This window comes from Eurosta solidaginis, chromosome 4, assembly GCF_040869045.1.
Source record: "Eurosta solidaginis isolate ZX-2024a chromosome 4, ASM4086904v1, whole genome shotgun sequence".
In the NCBI taxonomy this organism is placed as follows: Eukaryota; Metazoa; Arthropoda; class Insecta; order Diptera; family Tephritidae; genus Eurosta; species Eurosta solidaginis.
Genome location: NC_090322.1, coordinates 79998534 through 80017986, shown reverse-complemented (window position 1 = coordinate 80017986; position 19453 = coordinate 79998534). Strand labels below are relative to the sequence as shown.

At 37.4% G+C, this 19453-nt stretch overlaps 1 protein-coding gene and 1 pseudogene across 1 annotated transcript; one reads left to right on the top strand and one right to left on the bottom strand.

Annotated features, from left to right (window-relative positions):
- LOC137248576 (T-complex protein 1 subunit eta-like) overlaps positions 1–19453 on the bottom strand; it is a 184889-nt pseudogene that overhangs the window by 118618 nt on the left and 46818 nt on the right.
- LOC137250007 (uncharacterized) lies at positions 1878–3267 on the top strand. The gene is made up of 2 exons (XM_067782177.1): positions 1878–3072; positions 3164–3267. Exon 1 carries the CDS (start codon positions 1934–1936, stop codon positions 3008–3010), a length of 1077 nt encoding a protein of 358 aa, XP_067638278.1. The 5' UTR covers positions 1878–1933; the 3' UTR covers positions 3011–3072; positions 3164–3267.

The following is a 19453-nucleotide window of genomic DNA, read 5'->3' as shown; positions in this document are numbered from 1 at the left end:
TACAGCATGCTGCATCATATGAGCTATACGGAAAGTTGGCGGCGTTGAAGGCTGGTGACGTGGAGATAGATACGGCTGGTGATAAAATGCAGCTCATAAGAAAGAGAATTATGAAGGAGCTGAAGCTGGTCCGCGATAGAAGTCAAAAGGTCTACGACACCAGGAGTAAGGATATAAAGTTTCAGATTGGACAAGTGGTATATCGCCGCAACTTCAAACAAAGCTCCCAAGTTGATAATTACAACGCTAAATTAGCACCAAAACGAGTCAAATGTATTGTTTTAAACGTTATAGGGAATTCTATGTATGAACTTGGCGATAGTAGTGTGAAAAAGATCGGCGTATACCACGCTAAAGACATTTTTGCAAAATAGTTTAATGTTTTTTGTAGTGCTAGTACTCTTGCTCTATGTTATTTATTTATTTATCGACGTATTGTATTTATTAATTTATTGACGTATGTGGTTATATTATTAAATTATTTTTATTTATTTTTTTTCACCTTTTTTTATTTGATTATTTTTGCATTTATTTATTTTTTTAAATTTTATTTATTTATTTATTTTACCTACTTGACTTTTTGTTCTGTGATATTTTTTTTATACATTTTTTTTGCCATCTGATATTTTATTTTATAAATTTTTTTTGTAATTGTTCTGCTAACTGTGATATTTTATTTTATTTTATTTTACTTTATTTTTTTTTTTATTTTATCTGTGATATTTTATTTACTATTAGATATGTAGAGTAGTATCTGTGATATACGTTTAAGTAGTAGCATTAGCCCAGTGATTTAGTTCGTAGTTAAACAGAACAAAAATTTAAAGGCGTGAAGAGAAATAGGCCCGGTATTGAGTGGCAGAGTGTATATGCGTCTATGTGTTTATGTGTTTTGTGTCCAGGTCCGTGCCTTAGCCGCAATGTTGCCATTAACATAATATTACCATAACAGCATTAACATTGACAACATTGTACCTATAGTGAACACAATGTTGCAACGGAAATAAGATGTTGCGCTTGGCATCATGCTGTTATCATAAGTAAAATCTCACTTATTGTCACTTGGCAACAAATTCGCCCTACCAGTGTCAAGAAAAACATTTTCACCCATTGAAATAATCGCCGATTTGGAACAATGCGTACAAAGTTTTGAGGACGAGAGGGAAAAAGATACTGTAAGGAGTGACATTGCGGCAAAAATCAATACTTTTCAGCAAAAAATTAGAAACTGCACTAAGGACAAGTTTATACTGAAAACATCGACAGACACCAAAGATTCCTTAACCAACACAGAAACGAGATCATAATAACAAATGCAGACAAAGGCAACAAGACAGTTATGATGTACAAAAATGAATACGAACTAAAAATGAAAGAGTTGCTAAACGACAAAAACACATACAAAACAATTAGGAATGATCCCACACAAAAACTGATGAGGAAGAATAACACAATTATAAATAATCTTTACAAACAAAGGAGACTCGATGCAAAACAAAAATTTCAGCTGACATCCGCGGCTGCTAATGCTCCAAGACTTTACGGACTTCCGAAAATTCACAAACCACACGCACCACTTAGACCGATTTGCTCATCTCTTAATGTACCATGTTACAAATTATCAAAATTTGTTGGAAGCATTTTAGAAAATATTATATCCGATGATCTTAATATAAAAAGTTCACTTCAACTTAAAGAAAAAATCAATAATTTCACAATTCAAGACGACGAAATTCTCATTTCATTCGACGTCGTATCTCTTTTTACGAATATACCCATACATTTAGCAATACGCACTATTATGCGAAAATGGGAAAAATTGGAGACACATACACAAATAGACAAAAAACAGTTCTAGACGATACTAGATTTCTGCTTACGTGACAACAATTATTTTTCATATAACAACACCATATACCAACAAATCTACGGAATGCCAATGGGCAACCCGCTATCTCCAACCATTGCAAATATCGTTCTGGACAAAATATTGGACGACAGCCTCGCTGAATTAAAAAGCAAAGACATATATGTCAAATACATAACCAAATATGTAGATGACATATTCGCAATTGTTAAAGCTAAAGACGTGGAAGACATACTAACCGTATTTAATGCACAGCATACCAGGATACAATTTACTAAAGAATTAGAGCAGAACAACAAAATTGCCTTCCTAGACGTAGAAATACACCGAAAAAACCAAAACTTAACGTTCAACTGGTATGCAAAGTCGATGGCATCAGGAAGAATTATCAATTATCACTCCAATCATCCATGGAAGCAGAAAATTAACACAGCAACAAGTCTAATAAGGAAAATACATCTTCTAAGTGACGGTGATTTCATAGAAGAAAACAAGAAGAAAATAAAAAATATTCTCTTCAAAAATAGCTACCCGAATACTCTAATAGAAAAGCTTATAATTAATACGACACAAGAAATGGACCACCCTAATTCATCAAATGGACAAACAGAAGCAAACACAAACAAAACTTATATTGGAGTTACCTATATACCCGGACTAACAAGTAATCAATCGCTCAGGAGAATTATGAAAAAAGACAACATAACATTTGCTCACAAACCACACAATACACTTAATCGTTTTTTTACAAAAACAAAAGACAAAATAGACAAGGGACAACAATGCAATATAGTGTATAAAATTCAATGCAACGGTAACAACAACAATGTCTGCAATAAATGTTACATTGGCACAACGAAAAGAGCATTGAGAACGAGAATACACGAACATGAAATGGACGCAAAAAACAGAAAAACAAATACCGCGCTTTCTCAACACCTGACTGACAATGACCATACAGCTGATTTTGGGAACGCAAAAATTTTAGATGTTGAGAGAAGATGCAAAAGGAGGATGACACTGGAAAGTCTCCGCATCCAACAACATATGACGAATGTCATGAATTTTAAAGAAGACATTGACAATACAAATAGCGCTTATACAGCAATAATAAAAAATGATAAAAACAAAAATAGAAAATAAGAAAAATGAATGTGTCGATTGTCCTGTGATATTATTGTGTTTGTACAACTAATTAAATTATTGTGAGTTATTGTTTTAATGTTGAATTTGTAATGTTTATTGAAAATAATGATTACTTTTGTATTTTCATGTTGTTTGTTTGAAAATAAATAGACTTCCTGATGATGACGCGGATGCGTCGAAATGCATAGAAGAGAAAAGTAAAAAACTCTTGGTTTTTTTCTTTATACATATCGACCAAAACAGCTCCAACCCAGCAAACATTTTCATAAAGAATTTGGTCCAATCAATATATAAATCTCACCATGTTGCTAACAACCTAGCAGCATTGACGAATGCCATGTACCTACATATGTGTTTGTTCTGTTCTGGTGTGTATGAGGATGTGTATTTGGCAAGGCTATGAGCGTGTGAGTGCATCAGTGTGAGCGGTCAAGGCACGAACCGAATGTATCTGTGTAGGTGTTCGTTTTGTGGAGCGGTAAGCGTGTGAATGTATGAGTGTATGGATGCATAAATGAAAATACGGGAAAACCGAAAGATAGCTTTGCACGTATAGGTAAAAAATTTCCGTTCTAAGTAACGTTCTCTGCCACGGCGGTAGCTATAAAAGGGAGCAACGTTAGGCAACGGACAAAGTATTACTTTATCAAGTGCTCAGTGTGAGTGAGTAAATATTTAAAAGTTTGTGCCCCGAAAAATATTTTAAAAAGTTTGAAGTGCGCGGCTTAAAGCGAAACAAAAAAAAAAAAGGTTGTTGTGCGTGAATAAAAGCGAAACTTTAAGTTGTGCGCGCCGAAAAGTTTTTCGCGAAACGTGAAAAAAAAACGACGCACAAAGAAGTAAAGGCTAGGGATATCCTGTCCACCACCAATCAGTTCCCGACTCAGGACAGCAGCAGAAGTTCCTGGTAAGTACAATGGTTTTCTCTGCCCTTGAATTTTTTTTTATCTCCCACCAGCTTGGCATGCCCACTGGGAAGCTGGCGTCCACATAGCCAATTTTCCAAGCAAGCCAAAAGCAAATTTGCATGCATATATGCACGCCTCCGTACAGACATATGTATGTCGGTGTGTATATCAATCATGCAGACAAAAAAAAAAACAAAAAAAAAATAGTTTTAGCATCACCAGGCTTCTTGCACTAGGTATTCCCCAAGAATAATGTTTTTCTTTCCTTATATTAACAGGACACTCCCTTTTGGAAAGAACGCACTGGGCAGAGCATTGAAAATTACGGTTTGCGGCCTAAAGGCCGAATTAGCGACATACCGCTCCAACAATAGCAACCACGAGTTTTGGTATTGGCGGCGCAATGCCAACAGTAATCGTCACAACACTTTATTATTTAGCCGACGGCAAAGCAATTTTATTGGAGGGGTAAGAACACAGCAACAACAGCAACTACATTGGTACCGGCAAACAACATCCACTACAGCATTTTTTTTTTGTTGGCAACACACGGCCGCAACAACCACAACTTGTATATATTTCCATCTTAGCGACATACCGCTCGGCGACAACAACACTATTTTTGTGAGCTTGGCGGCGCACCGCCCAACAACCAGTACAACAACCTTCGTATATCGGTGACATATTGCCCAAAAACTATTACTACACATCCAAAAGCACTACACTATAATTTTATTTGGCGGCGCATACCACTACAACCACAGTGAAAACACAAGGCTTGGCAATATCGAGGAGGAGCATTTTCCACCAGCGGCATTGGGTCGCAACAACAATACCCACAAGCGCCACACTAAGTCGTTATGTATTGGCGCGCAATACAACAACAACGGCAACGACACCACAGGTAACTAAAATCCTAGGGATCTAACACAACAAATAAATAAAAACGGCAGCAACCATCACAATAAAGTTGGCAGCAACATTTACACATTTTGGCCTTACAAACTACCACAAGCACAGGCGGAAGGAGGAACGGTCCCGGCGTTGGATTTGGTCACCACATTATTTTTTTTATTGTATTTTTTTATTATTACGTTTATTTATATCTCGTTTATATTGTCGGAAGGAGCATACTTTTAGTAGGAAACGGGCAACAGGGGTCATTTAGTTTCAGGGGTCAGACGCCTATTTGGGATTCACTTTAACACCATACTTCCTAATGGTGGCACTCTCCCTCCCATTTAAATATTCTCATTCGTTTATTCCTTTCATCCCCTTTTTTTTGTTTTTTTGGTCTGACGTTCCATTTTTTTTTCCCCCTTTTTTTTGATCTTTCCTTACCAGATACATATTTTTCTTAGGTGTTTCTTTCTTTTGGCTATGCATGGTAGCCGTAACTCAGAATCGTTAAACTTTGAGCTTTTAAAATCTTTTTTTCGGTTTTTTTTGATTTTTGAAAAAAAAAAATAATATTTTTTTTTATTTTTATTCCGGCCAATATACCGCGTTATTGGTCTCTCACCCCGAAATTGTAATGATGCCTTCAGCATCATAGGCATCCTTTGTTTTGCTGGTGCGAATATACTTTCTTTTAAAACACGTTTCACCATCACGTTGGTAGAATTAATAATACCAAAGCACTCATTACTAAAGATCACTAGCGAGTGATATTGGCTGAGTGATTGCGGTGGCCAACGTGGGCGTGGCCTGTAGAATTGTATGCATGCTAAGAGTATTTCTTTTCATCGTTTTCAGCAAAGCTACTCAACTGCAGCGGCGCCGTTGGACGAGAAGAGTACCTTGGTGAGTGTTTTGAGTGAAACATAAAAATTTATCAAAATACACCTGTTTAGTTGTATGTACATGTGTTAGCACAGATTCCTGCTCTTGCAAAAATAGAACAGGAATTAGCAAATCAGAAAAATAAGAACAGATTGCAATGAACATATGTGCATGCATGAAAAACGTCACAAACGTACATTTGCACTTACATACATACCTTTTGTTTTCATAAACATGTAAATTCTTTTGCTTTGATGACCTACTTTTGTGTTGTACATATTTGATCTTATGTTTACTTGAGCGGTTGCGGTAGGTCAGAGATTAGGGTACTTGATTTTTTTTTGTTCGCCCTTTTATTTTACTTTAGTTTATTTGAATTTGTATCTTTAGAATTAGCTCCTATTAATAATATTGCATTAGGGTGGCCCTAAAAGTTTTAATTTTTTTGTTTGAGGCCAGACACTTTGTCTATTAGTCGTAGGTATTTTTTTTATAGAATTGAATTTGAAATGTACTCTATAAAATAAAATTTAGAATTAAGTTTGAGCAATTTTTTTATTGTTACTTTGAGTAAACTTTTGAAACCCTTGGAAAATTATTTTGTAGTAAACTTTGAGTTTAAAGTTTTATTGAAATTATTGAACTGGTAGTAAGGTGTTAGTCGGTAATTTGTAAACCAAAAATTTTGTAAATAAATTATAAGCATTATGTTTGAATGAAATTTTAATACATTCATTATGCAGGGCTAAAGTTTTAAGTTGGTGTTGGTGCTGCGCTTGTGCGCGGAAAGGTTAGGTGAAGGTGAGTGTTTAGGGAAAATGACTGAGTGACAGGGGACAGACTCATGTCAGGTTTGGGGGCACTGTAAGGTAAACAGGAGTCAGCACAGTGCCCACGGTGCAGTGCAAGTTGCACTGCAGAGGGAGGGTAGACTCCACCTGACAGGACAGGCCTTCATCTTTTTCTACCCCTTTCGTTTTCCCCTCTATAACTTTGCCCCTCACGTCTATTTCTATTTGTTTCAGCTTTCCCTTCTTTTACAAAATATGCAGGTATGAACTCCCTTTTTGTTCATGTGGCTGCGGGTGAGGACGGTGGTGAAATACCCCGCCCCAGACGACGAGCTAGCCTGGGCCCGCAAGCATACCTGCTTGCCGCCGCTCCTCGCTACCGAAATAGTCAGCCACGTAACAAAATATTAGTTTCTTTATTCACGCAAATGCTAAATAACATAAGAATATTCGTAGTATAAAACATAAAAGTTGTATTGCCCCTCTTCATTTACTTTCATTTTAAATTAAATTCACTTCGATAATTCTTTCCGACACAATTCCTCTTTAGTACTTTGGCATATGATCCTCTGTGGGTGCTCCATGGAGTACTACAGTGAAAGTACTTTGGAAGGTACTCTCACGTATGTAGTCTATGGAATACTCACAAACAAAGAGAGAGTGGGATCACCTACTCCTCTCCTAAGACATCGCATTGTTAATTGGAGTACATTTTTTGTATGAATACAGATTAGATTTGGAGCAGTCCTATACTCCCAAAGGAGTATTCCTTACATTATTTATAGAGTACTCTCGTTTTTTGAAGGGTGACCCTCCCTTGTTACATCAATTTTTGTTGTGCAACAGAAATGAAATAAATACCCAGCAAACACTGTACCCGTAAATTGACCAGCAAAATGACTGTTATCTGTGGCGAAGTAGCACGTAAAATCTTCAGTAACATTCTTAAGAGCATCGGTAACTTTTGTGACCAATCCATTCCGTCGTACCTATTTATGTGATTGTCCATACTGCTCACACATATACGGTATTAGGTTATCTAAATGTAAACAAACTATAGTGCTGTACTGTTCTTACACTCACATTAACTGTCAAATGGCAGTCATTTTTTAAGTTATATACCTGTAATACGCCAATTACACGGCTCAAGTATCCTTGTGCCAATTACCAATTTGCACAAGGATTTTCCCGGTGTGTGCACTGGTTGCGCTATTTGCGCAGAGAACTGCGCTAAAATCAAAACGATTTTGATATTTACGCATGTATGCAAATATTGCACATGCTTTTTTCTTCGTGTGTGGTGAATGTTATACAGTTCACCTGTGGTTTCTGATAATATAACATTAGTAATTGTTGCTTAAAAATGTTAATATCGAAGGCGTAAGGACCATCTCTAGCTTGTAACAGGAATTCACATAAATTAAATAATACATAATAATTTTTTATACAATTAGAACAAATGTTTCATTGGTTACGCTAGTTGAAAAATGAATATTGCGCAGTCTTGCAATGAGTTGAGTTGGTCTTGCAACTAAAAAATATATATTATCAATACAATGGAAAATAAACGCTTCTGGTGCGAGTTTTTCGACTTATTATACTGTAAATTACCAGCACTGTGGAAAATAAATAGTGTTTTTTTTATAAAATTAGTGCCTTATTTATACAATTAAAACACATCCTTCATTTGTTACGCTACACTAAAAATGAATATTGCGCAGTGTTTTTGAGCCGTGTATGTCAAAATTTTCATTTGTACAAATTCCGTCGTTTTATATTTGCGCATGGCTTTTGTGTCATGTATGGGCCGTCTAACTTTACGAGTATTTTTACGTTAATATGACCGCCTTTTGACTAGTATTACCAAATAGGATAAATGCAATAAGAGCCGTCACTCGTTATTTTGTGGCGAGTATTTCGCTGGAAATTAAAAAAATTGATGCCGAATGTTTTCTTAGAGGGATGTTTTTAATTGTCTCGCATTTATCCATGCCGTGTCGGCCCCTTGTGCAACTGTGATTTTTGGAAAGAGAATTAAGTAGGTTAATTAAATACAGTCGGAAAATAAACACAAATACCCCACGAAAATGTATAGAAGACATTTATAAACATCTCGCCCAAAAAAAAAGTAGCGACTACCTCTCAGTATACATCGAGTAAATGCCTAAAAAATAACGAGTGACGGCTCTTATTGTATTTATCCTCTTTGGTATTACGACCGTTGTTTTACTCGGATTATATCTGAAATTGCTATATAAATAAAACATTTCGTTAATACAAATCCATTAACATTCCTTTTATTCAACATTTTTATAATATATTAGATTATTTATGTTGTTGTTGTTGTTGTTGTTGTTGTTGTAGCAATGCTCGCCCCACCTAATAGCCGCGACCGATCACAAATTGTCATCAATATCCACTAATGGGAGTCCAAGGAAACTTGCCGTTTCAACAGGGGTTGACCATAAGGAAAGGGGCGTTAGAGGCGTTGGTTCCACATTACAATTGAAGAGATGGTTGGTGTCATGTGGGACACGTTGCAAGCGGGGCATACATTTTGTATGTCGGGGTTGATTCTGGATAGGTAAGAGTTTAACCTGTTACAGTATCCAGAACGAAGTTGAGCAAGAGTGACACGCGTTTCCCTGGGGAGTATGCGTTCCTCTTCCGCAAGTTTTGGATAATTTTCGTTAAGCACTGGATTCGCCGGGCAATTCCCGGCATAAAGGTCCGACGCCTGTTTATGGAGTTCACCAAGGACCTGCTTGTGTTTTTTCACTTCATACAGCTGGGTTCTCAGGTGCCGTATTTCCTCAAAATGCTTACGGAGATGACTCCTTAAGCCCCTAGGCGGTGCTGGTTCATCAATCAGATGTCTGTTGGGATGCCCAGGTTTCTGGGTATTGAACAGGAACTGTTTGGTCAGCATCTCATTTCTCTCCCTGATGGGGAGTATTCTCGCCTCATTATGCAGATGGTGTTCTGGGGTCATAAGAAGACAGCCCGTGGCGATTCTGAGAGCAGTATTTTGGCAGGCCTGTAGTTTCTTCCAGTGGGTGATTTTTAGGCTTGGCGACCATATGGGTGACGCGTAGCACGTAATCGGCTGGCTAATTGCTTTGTATGTAGTCATGAGCGTTTCTTTATCTTTTCCCCAAGTACTGCCAGCGAGGTATTTGAGGATTTTGTTACGGCTCTGAACTGTCGGAACAATTGCGGCTGCGTGCTCACCAAAATGTAGATCCTGATCAAACGTCACACCCAAGATTTTGGGGTGTAGGACAGTCGGTAGCGTAGTGCCATCGACGTGGATGTTCAAAATGGTCGACATTTGGGGCGTCCATGTTGTAAATAAGGTCGTGGAAGATTTCGTCGGCGATAATGCCAGGTTTCGCGAGGCGAAAAAACTGGAGAGATCAGGGAGGTACCCGTTTATTTTATTGCATAGCGCATCGATCTTTGGGCCTGGGCCTGTGGCCATTATTGTGCAGTCATCGGCGTAGCAAACGATTGTGACTCCTTCCGGTGGTGAAGGTAGCTTAGATATGAAGAAATTAAACAAAAGTGGGGATAGGACACCACCCTGTGGCACCCCTTGTTTAATTCTCCTTGGTTTTGATGTTTCGTTTCTAAATTGCACCGATGCCTGCCGACCACCCAGATAATTTGCGGTCCACCTTTTAAGAGAAGGGGGAAGGGTAGACCCTTCCAGGTCCTGCAGTAACGAGCCATGGTTGACCGTATCGAAAGCTTTTGATAGGTCTAGCGCTACAAGTACTGTTCTATGGTGAGGGTATTGATTTAAACCGCAATTTATCTGGGTGCTAATGGCATTTAGAGCTATGGAGTTTTCTGAAGCCATTGAAATGTTACAGTGAGGAAAAATGTTTAGTGTTCAATGTTCCAACATTAAATCTTGTTTTATTAAATAAATTCTTGTCTTTTATAGTAATTTACTTAACCTATACATTCATAAATATCTTAATACTAATAACTAAAAATAAGTACATAGGAAATGGGTTATGCATATGTACGTTTGTATACAGTCTTTGTATACATGTAGTTTTGTATGCATAACTCCATACATGTAGTTTTGTACATTTAGCAGCGTCAGCAGATCAATTTGAGTGTTTTAATATTTTCCCACCATGGGTTGTATGTTTGTATGTATAGTTTATGAGCTGTGAATGGATATGGGTCTCATATTCGGCATTCCATTGATGTTGGTTAGCCGTCTGGGTTAGTTCAATAATTTATGTTGGAAAATATTGTAATATGATTATTACTAAAATATATTTGGAGTTTGTTATGCGTAATGCCGCGAATATGTTACAGTGAGTGTGACGTATAATGATACAATACAGTGGGTGTGACATATAATGCTACACCATCCACCTTAGAAAAAGAGTGTCATACATTTGTTGTGTGAACAAATTGTATAAGACTCTTTGACGTATTGTTAATATTTTGATATTTTGCTTTTTGTTTTTGATTTGCTGACCTTGATATGTTTATTACTTCTATATTTATTGTTTACATTATTATTATCTTAAAAGGAAAAAGTTTTTTTTTTTTTTTTTTAATGATTATTATTCTTATTTTATTTATTGTATACATTTTTATAGTCGGATTTTAAATGTGTGCACCCAATTAAAATCCGCTTGTCGGTATATATTCCCTAATGTTTATATATTTATAATAATTTATGTAAATGTGGAATTGAAAAAGAAAAAAAATTCTTTTTTCGATTTTTTAGATATTTAATGTGCAATGAGTAACGTGAAATGCTTATTTCATGCGGTTTAAGCCTATTCTTATGGATTATTAATTCCTTATCCTTACTGTTCCTATCATTATGTAGTAAATTATGCAACCTATTTTCCTATTCTATCTATTGGGGTTAAAGTGAAGTATTTTGCTAATGTGTAAAAATATGACCTTAGACCTAGGCAATAAATGATTGTATTTATTTTATTTTATTAAATTAATTCTGTTTATTATTCAAGGAAAAAGATTTTTTTTTCACTTGGCATTTTTTTTTTCTTTTTTTTTCATTCATAATAAGGTAAATCTGTAATAAACTGTATACAATAGAGGGGTTGCTGATGGAAGAGCGGGGTAGCTATGTATTGATAGTAGTTCTATTAATGGATGAGTGGAAGGTACAGTGGGTGCAAAGAAGAATGTTTCGTATCTTTTAAATGTTATTTTTATATTTTCGATAATTTCCCTATTTTCCAGCAACATCTTTGATCTTATGAGTCATGCGATTTCTGCGGCGGCCACCAAGACAGAATCGTCATGACTTTTATGAAGAATTATTTTTATTTTTATATCGGGGTTGTCACATGCATAACCTCTTTGGTTAGTGCAATTATTTGATCTTTGAGAACTTCGGTACCATTTATTATTTTATAAATTCGCCTACTGCAGTAAATATTCAATTTCACCAATTTGTCCCTCAGGACAACTGTGTTTTCATTATAAATTTCAAGTCCTGGATTGCCGGCATTTCTTTTATGCCTGGTCGAATATTGTCCTAAGTCAATAACTTCCTCAACAATCTGGTTGCTTGAAAATTTTTCTACGCTACCATTTTTCTATCCTAAGATGAAAACGAGCGCGACTAGTCTTTTCTTGCAAATTTATATAGCGCTTTAATATTTATCTATATATATATATAGGTTCTCGTTGTGACTTTTTCTTCATGCTTGTTGTTATGAGCTGGTTGTAAAATATTAGTATATTTTTTTTTTTTTTAGGTCTTGCTTACTTCCACTGTCCTAGAATTTCCTATTGCTTCCTGGCCATCTTTGTCAGGGGCAATCGAAGGAATTATGCGAATTTTGGATTTGCTGTTCGCATTAGGCAGAGCTACCTTTACTGTCGATTGTGACATTTTGAGACACTATTTGAGATTTTACTCCAATTATTTATGGCTCTTCCTCAGCTTTGAGTTTGGAAATTTGGGTAGAAAGGGCAAAAAAAAAAAATTTTATATGCGTTGTTGCACGTTATTCGTTTGCCTATATTTGATTTTTATATAGTTTTTAAGAATAGCGGCTATCGCTATTATTAATAGCCCTATCGTGCATATTAAAGCACCTAGCCAAATGTCTGTAGTTTTTGTGTCCACTTGGGCTTGTGGCTCATATTTTACTAATTTATTGTCAAGTATTTCCTCTTCAGAGGTTTCTTTGCCGAATTCATAGCCAGCTATGGCTATCATAATGCCTTGGGCTATTTTTGTCCACCAAGACATTTTGGCTATTTTCCTGCTTCTATGAGTAATGAACTAAATTTTAATTTTTAATAAAATTTTTCGATTTTATTCTTGTATCCTATGCATTCCATTTTACTTTTATTATTTTTCTTTATTTAGTTGACATAAAAGTTTAAGAAAGGTTTCGTTGGAAAAATTTGTTTAATTTTAGCATTTTAATGTAAAAATTTTTTTTTCATTTTACACGATATTTTAAAGATAATTTTTTATGTTATTTTTCTGTATTTTCCTTACCAACTTCGTATCCTGCGATACCTATTAGTATACCATTTAGTATAGTTTTCCACCATGCCATTTTTTAAAAAAATTTTACTAAGAAAATTTGTATTTATTTATTTATTCATTTATTTGCCAACAAGTCTATAATTTAGTATTAGATTTTAATTCTAAAAAAAAATATTTTTCATTTGGGAAGACCGTTCTTATCATCCTAGCTATTTCTTCCTCTGTTGTTGTAGGGTTTTTTACATCTTCTACTGTAGGTTCCCTTTTCATGCCTATTTTTTTCCAAAATGGTTTTAACCATAGGAGTTGTTTTTCATAATCTACCTCTGTTTTATTTCTAATATCTTTATCTTCCCATGTACTGGGGTGTTCCCTGTGATTAGACGACATTCCAATTTACTCAAAAAATTTTTATTTTTTCTTTCTCAATTCTCTAATCTTGTCTTTTAATTTTAATCTATCTATAATTTTTTTTTTTTTTAACAAACAAAATTTTTGCTCAACGTTTAATACAAAAAATTTTTTTCAACTAATTTTCTTTCATATTATTTATTTTGTTTCCTACTTAGAGAGACAAAAAAAAATCCTAAGCAAAAACTTTCGTTTTTGCTAATTGTTTAGCGTCCATAAAGGCCGCCCAATTTGTTTTCTAAATTTTATACCTATTTATAATATAAGCTGCCAGTTTTTGTTCATATAACCGATGCTCCGTTGACTGTTGATGTATCGTCTCTCGATGTAGCTATGTTTCTCCTGTCCTGGTTTATTCCACTTCTTATGCGATGATTTTAGCCATGTAACTTCTGTCTAGTTTATTCCACTTCTTATGCGAATATATGTATATGTATCCGTGTATCTTCCTGTCCACTTGTTGTTAGGTGTATAGTGGGTAGATCCAAATGGTTGTGGTTGATGTGTTTGAAATAGTGGTGGTAGAAATTGATTTGCATTTCCTGGTGTTTTCGTCAACATTGGGTGAGTGTTGATTTGATTCTATAAGGTGAATCCTGGGTTTTATTTTTTCTTTATTTTTCCGAACTGACAGGCTCTTCTGGCCAGCTAGGTCTTTTAGCAGTTGTGCTAGTTATTGACCTAGGCTGGAAGGATCGCCATGAAATGTTAAGTTTACAGACGAATCCTGCTTTGTTTATTATTACTAACAGGCTCTTCTGACCAGCTAGATCTTTTTAGCAGTTTTGCTTATTATTGATCTAGACTGGCAGGATCGCCATGAAATGTTAAGTTTACAGGCGAATCCTGCTTTGTTTATTATTACTAACAGGCTCTTCTGACCAGCTAGATCTTTTTAGCAGTTTTGCTTATTATTGATCTAGACTGGCAGGATCGCCATGAAATGTTACAGTGAGGAAAAGATGTTTAGTGTTCAATGTTCCAACATTAAATCTTGTTTTATTAAATAAATTCTTGTCTTTTATAGTAATTTACTTAACCTATACATTCATAAATATCTTAATACTAATAACTAAAAATAAGTACATAGGAAATGGGTTATGCATACATGTACGTTTGTATACAGTCTTTGTATACATGTAGTTTTGTATGCATAACTCCATACATGTAGTTTTGTACATTTAGCAGCGTCAGCAGATCAATTTGAGTGTTTTAATATTTTCCCACCATGGGTTGTATGTTTGTATGTATAGTTTATGAGCTGTGAATGGATATGGGTCTCATATTCGGCATTCCATTGATGTTGGTTAGCCGTCTGGGTTAGTTCAATAATTTATGTTGGAAAATATTGTAATATGATTATTACTAAAATATATTTGGAGTTTGTTATCCGTAATGCCGCGACTATGTTACGGTGAGTGTGACGTATAATGATACAATACAGTGGGTGTGACGTATAATGCTACACCATGCTGATGAGGGGCTAGCTGCAAATTTGCTTGGAAATAAGGGAGCAAAATGGCTTCAAGCGTCTTTGCCACTGGCGATAGGAGAGATATCGGACGATACGACTCACCTATGTTAGCTGGTTTCCCAGGCTTTAGTAGCGGTACCACCTTGGCCATTTTCCATTTCTCAGGTATGACAAAGGTGGAAAGAGACAGATTGAAGACATGCGCTAAATATTTGAAACTTTCTTTCCCTAGGCTTTTAAGCATCGGCATGGCTATGCCGTCTGGGCCCACTGCCTTGGATGCTTTAGGTACGACCAATGGCGTCCTCAACCTCGTTAGCGATGATGGTGATTGGCGACGCGCGGAGTTTGTGTCTATGTGCATGTCTATTGGCTCTCCGTCTATCTTTGTCGACCGTAGGATGCATTATATATTGTCGGCAGAAAGCGCTCGCGCATTTTTTCGCGTTCGACAGCACTTTGTCGCCAAGGGCGATGGAAACTTTGTCTTTGTGCTTAGTCGGATTCGATAGGGACTTTACGGTGGACCAAAGTTTACCCACACAGGTAGAGAGGTTACAACCTCTTAGGTGCTCCTCCCATTTCGCCGGCTTGTGTTCATCCACAAGCAATCTGATGCGTTTGTTTATATCCCTTATTTGGGGGTCGCCTGGATCAAGCTGTCTTATAAGGTCACGTTCTTTCGCTAAGTTTGCGGCCTCCGCCGGGAAGTGGGCCGGATTTCGGGAATTCTCCCGTCGGGAATGAAATGTGCCGAGGCGGATTTAATGACCTTACGGAAGGCACGCTCCCGTTGGCGGGCATCAGTCGGGATAGGGAGGGCAGCAAAGCGGCTGTCTGTAAAGGATTTATATTCTTCCAACTTTCCTTTTTTGAAGTTTATGAAAGTGCGTTTTTCAGTGACGATGAAGTCGGCGGTACGCTCTAGCGAAATAAGTATGGGCAGGTGGTCGGATGCCAAAGTTACCATCGGCTGCCAGTTGACGCAGTTTACGAGTTCTGCGCTCACGATTGAGATATCTGTGCTGTGACAGCTTCCTACCATACGTGTGGGGGCGTCTCCATTTATTGTGCAGAACGTCGTTTCTTCTATTTGATCCGCCAACATCTCACCCCTACTGTCCGCCCGCAAGTTTGAATGCCATAGATCATGATGGGCATTGAAATCACCTAAGATAATGCGATTGTTGCCAGTGAGTAAGGCCCTGATATTAGGGCGCTATCCACTGGGGCAACAGGTGGCAGGAGGGATGTAGATGTTGATGATTTCTAGGTTTGCATCACCTGACCGGACAGATAGGCTTGGTTCTAAGACATTGTCCCTGCGGTCGATGCCAGGATCAAATATATAATATTGCACAGAGTGGTGTATGATAAACGCGAGACCGCCTCCATTTCCGCTCTCGCGGTCTTTCCTGTGGACGTTATACCCAGAGCAGGTCTGCAATGCAGATCTTGCTGTGAGTTTAGTCTCTTGAATCGCAGCAATGCGGATGTTGTGCCGCTTCATGAAATCGACTATCTCCGTAATCTTCCCAGTTAGTCCATTACAGTTTAACTGCAGGATTCTGAAGTGCATAAGGGGAGACGTCGCCACTCTGGGGGTAAGTGCGGGTGACTACGCCTGGGTTGGGGAAGGCCAGGACGCAATTGCTGTTGTGGCCCTGGGACTGGGCGTCCTTGGGCAAGCTTTGGGGTACCCGGATGATTTGGGTTTGCGACCTGGAAACATGGCGCGATGAAACCCGTCGGGGGGTTGCCGTCGCGGAGACCAGAACATCTAGGAAAGTGGCACCACCCAAGGCAGGAGCTGCATTGGGCGGATGTCGCAAACCTATATATTCTGTGCTGGCAGACGGTGCAAACGGAGGTAGGGACTAAGAGTATGTTTCCCTGACCTGCACGATTGCTGCCGGAAAAGAGGGGGGGGGGGGAGAAGACGGGGGCAGGGGCTGATGCTCAGCATTGCTACCAATTCTACTACGAAGGTAGTAGTTATGAGTGGTATCAGCTGTTTGAGTTGTTGGCGCCGTGGGGCGCGACCAGCAGCGGGTACTTGTTGTGGCTTGCTTAGCAGCGGGGCTGCTGGAAGGTAGTGGGGGCGCTAAGGCGTAGACTACAGGACGCTCTTGGGAGTGAACAGCAAGGAGCCACAAAAGATTTATAAAAGTTACGTGGACGTCGGGTTTTGGGATCAAGCCCAGAACAACCTGTCCGATGCAACCATCCCTTGCACGAGACATACTGAACAGAGTATGACCGTCCTAAAAAGATTCTTTTCCGGCAGATGCAGCAAAGCCATTTCTCAGGACCGGGGTCAGGAGACAGACCCGGATTGGATTCGATGCCTTCCCGGAGTAAGAGAATATGTAGCAGTCCTGCTGCAAGGAGCTGCTGGGAGGATGACAATTTGTGGGAGGGACGAAACAAATTAGATGGGGTCACACTGAAATGACAGTCCTTGGTCGGGAAAAATCCCGAGTCGCTCCGGTACATAGAACCGACTGCCTTGGGAAGCAGTATAATAGTTGTAAGTTATTAACTATAAGTCATAAGGAAGGAACAGTTTTTCAGTCTTGTTGGTGAGCCATAAATACAAATTCTATTGTATGCGATTGTATGCATACAAAATTAAGGGGAACTTAAACAAATTAATTAATGATATAGAAAACAAAAGAGAAGAACTAACAGAACTATTCGTTGCAGTAAGCCATCAAATCGCGAGTAGGCAATTCACAATTTGAGTAAGTTGACTTGCAATTCGCCAATTTTAATGCTATACATTTTTTATTTTAGTTCAGAAAGCTGCATTTGAGGTTCGAAAGTTACAATTGAAGTTCAAAAATTTCAATTCAAGTTCAGACATTTTAAATTCAAGCTCAGAATTTCTATTTGTAGTTCAGAAAATTAAGATTGAAGTTCAGAATTTCTGTGTGTAGTTCAGAAAATTATAGTTGAACTTAAATTGTAATTTTCTGAACTTCAGTTGTAATTTTCAGAACTGCAGTTGAAATTCCTGAGCTTCAATTATAATTTATTCAACTTCTTTTGAAAATTCTGAGTTCAATTGTAATTTTTTGAACTTCAATTCCCGAGCTTTCAGAACTTCAATTGCAACTTTCAAAATTTTTTTTACATAAAACAAACAATTTAACATTTTTTCTGACAGTTAAAGTGGTGAATTGCCTACCAGTGGTTTGAAACCACTTGCATTCGTGTTGGCGCTTCTCTATATCATTAATATAACAATGGGGTCTATCATTAATTACGCATGAGCTCCCGTCGTAAAGGGAATGTATTTACCGAATGCATGTAAATTGGTATTGGCCATTCCGACGTTTTCATAGTTAGTGCTGCCAACTTAAATAATATCTTCGAATTAGTGCTTCAAGCTTTTTTCCCTTCAAATCAGCTGTTTTTGTTGTTATACAAATTAAGAAGTTGGAATCAAATTTATAAAAATTTATTTATAAATAAATAAAACAAAATGAAATCCATTTCGATAGCAGCCATGTTATTAGAAGAGCAGCGTAGTGAATTCAAGTGCTTAAGAGTGCAAAGAATAGTGTTGAGGGACGCTTGCAATCCTTTTGACATGGACGATAAAGCGTAAGTTATTTAGCAAAAATGTCTGCGATTTAGTTTGGAATCGCACGAATTTGACATTATTCTAAGTATGCAACGAAAGGGGGAGTTTCCTGATCACAAATAATTTACCGTGCGGAAATTCTAAGCTCTCCAGTACATGTCGGAAGTTAATAAAATGGACTGTGGCGGCAGACATGGCCATGTAAAGCGGTGGTGTTCTGCTAAATAAATGTGGATCGTGAAGATGGCGTTTTATCGGCTAAGGGGGTTTTTGTGAACGTCGGAAAATTTTTAAACTTTCATTAAATGTGCGTGAATAATTGTACGACTACCCAAAATTTGGGTGATTCTATACGACAGCATGACACTGCTAACACGCGTCCACAAATGTCGAAAGAGGTGTCAAAAGACGCGTATTAATCTCGACAACAATAATCCGAGACCAGAAAAAAAAAATTTTATCTCTGTCCGGAGATATTTGCAGTTGAAGTTGGCGATTTTCATGTGGTTGTTGTAATGTTGGTGTACCCACAAAAAAAAAATTGTGAACATAAGTGTTTTGCGCGGATATAGTTTTGGTCTCCAAACCGGTGTTGGACCCACCCAGGGTAATTTTTTATAAGCGCGGCAGTGTATTAGCAGTGTCATGCTGTCGTATAGAATTACCAAAATTTGTAAACTATAACCAATATTGATAACCATAAGGCTGTGCAGGCTTGGAAAAATCTGTTTGTGATCAGAAAAAAGGAAGCCCTATTAAAATATCTTTTTGTTTTTTTATATCGTGTGTGTCCAAGCTCAAAATTCCAAGCAAAAGTTGTTCAAAACAAGTGCGCAAAACCATATTAACCAACTTTAGTTCTTTTAAAAGGTTTGTGAAGAATTTTCGGGTCAATAAAGTAGCATTCAATTACGTTTTGGACCCAGCCACAAATGCGGAGTCACTGCACTAGGGCATGTTGTATGTACCCTGCGCTT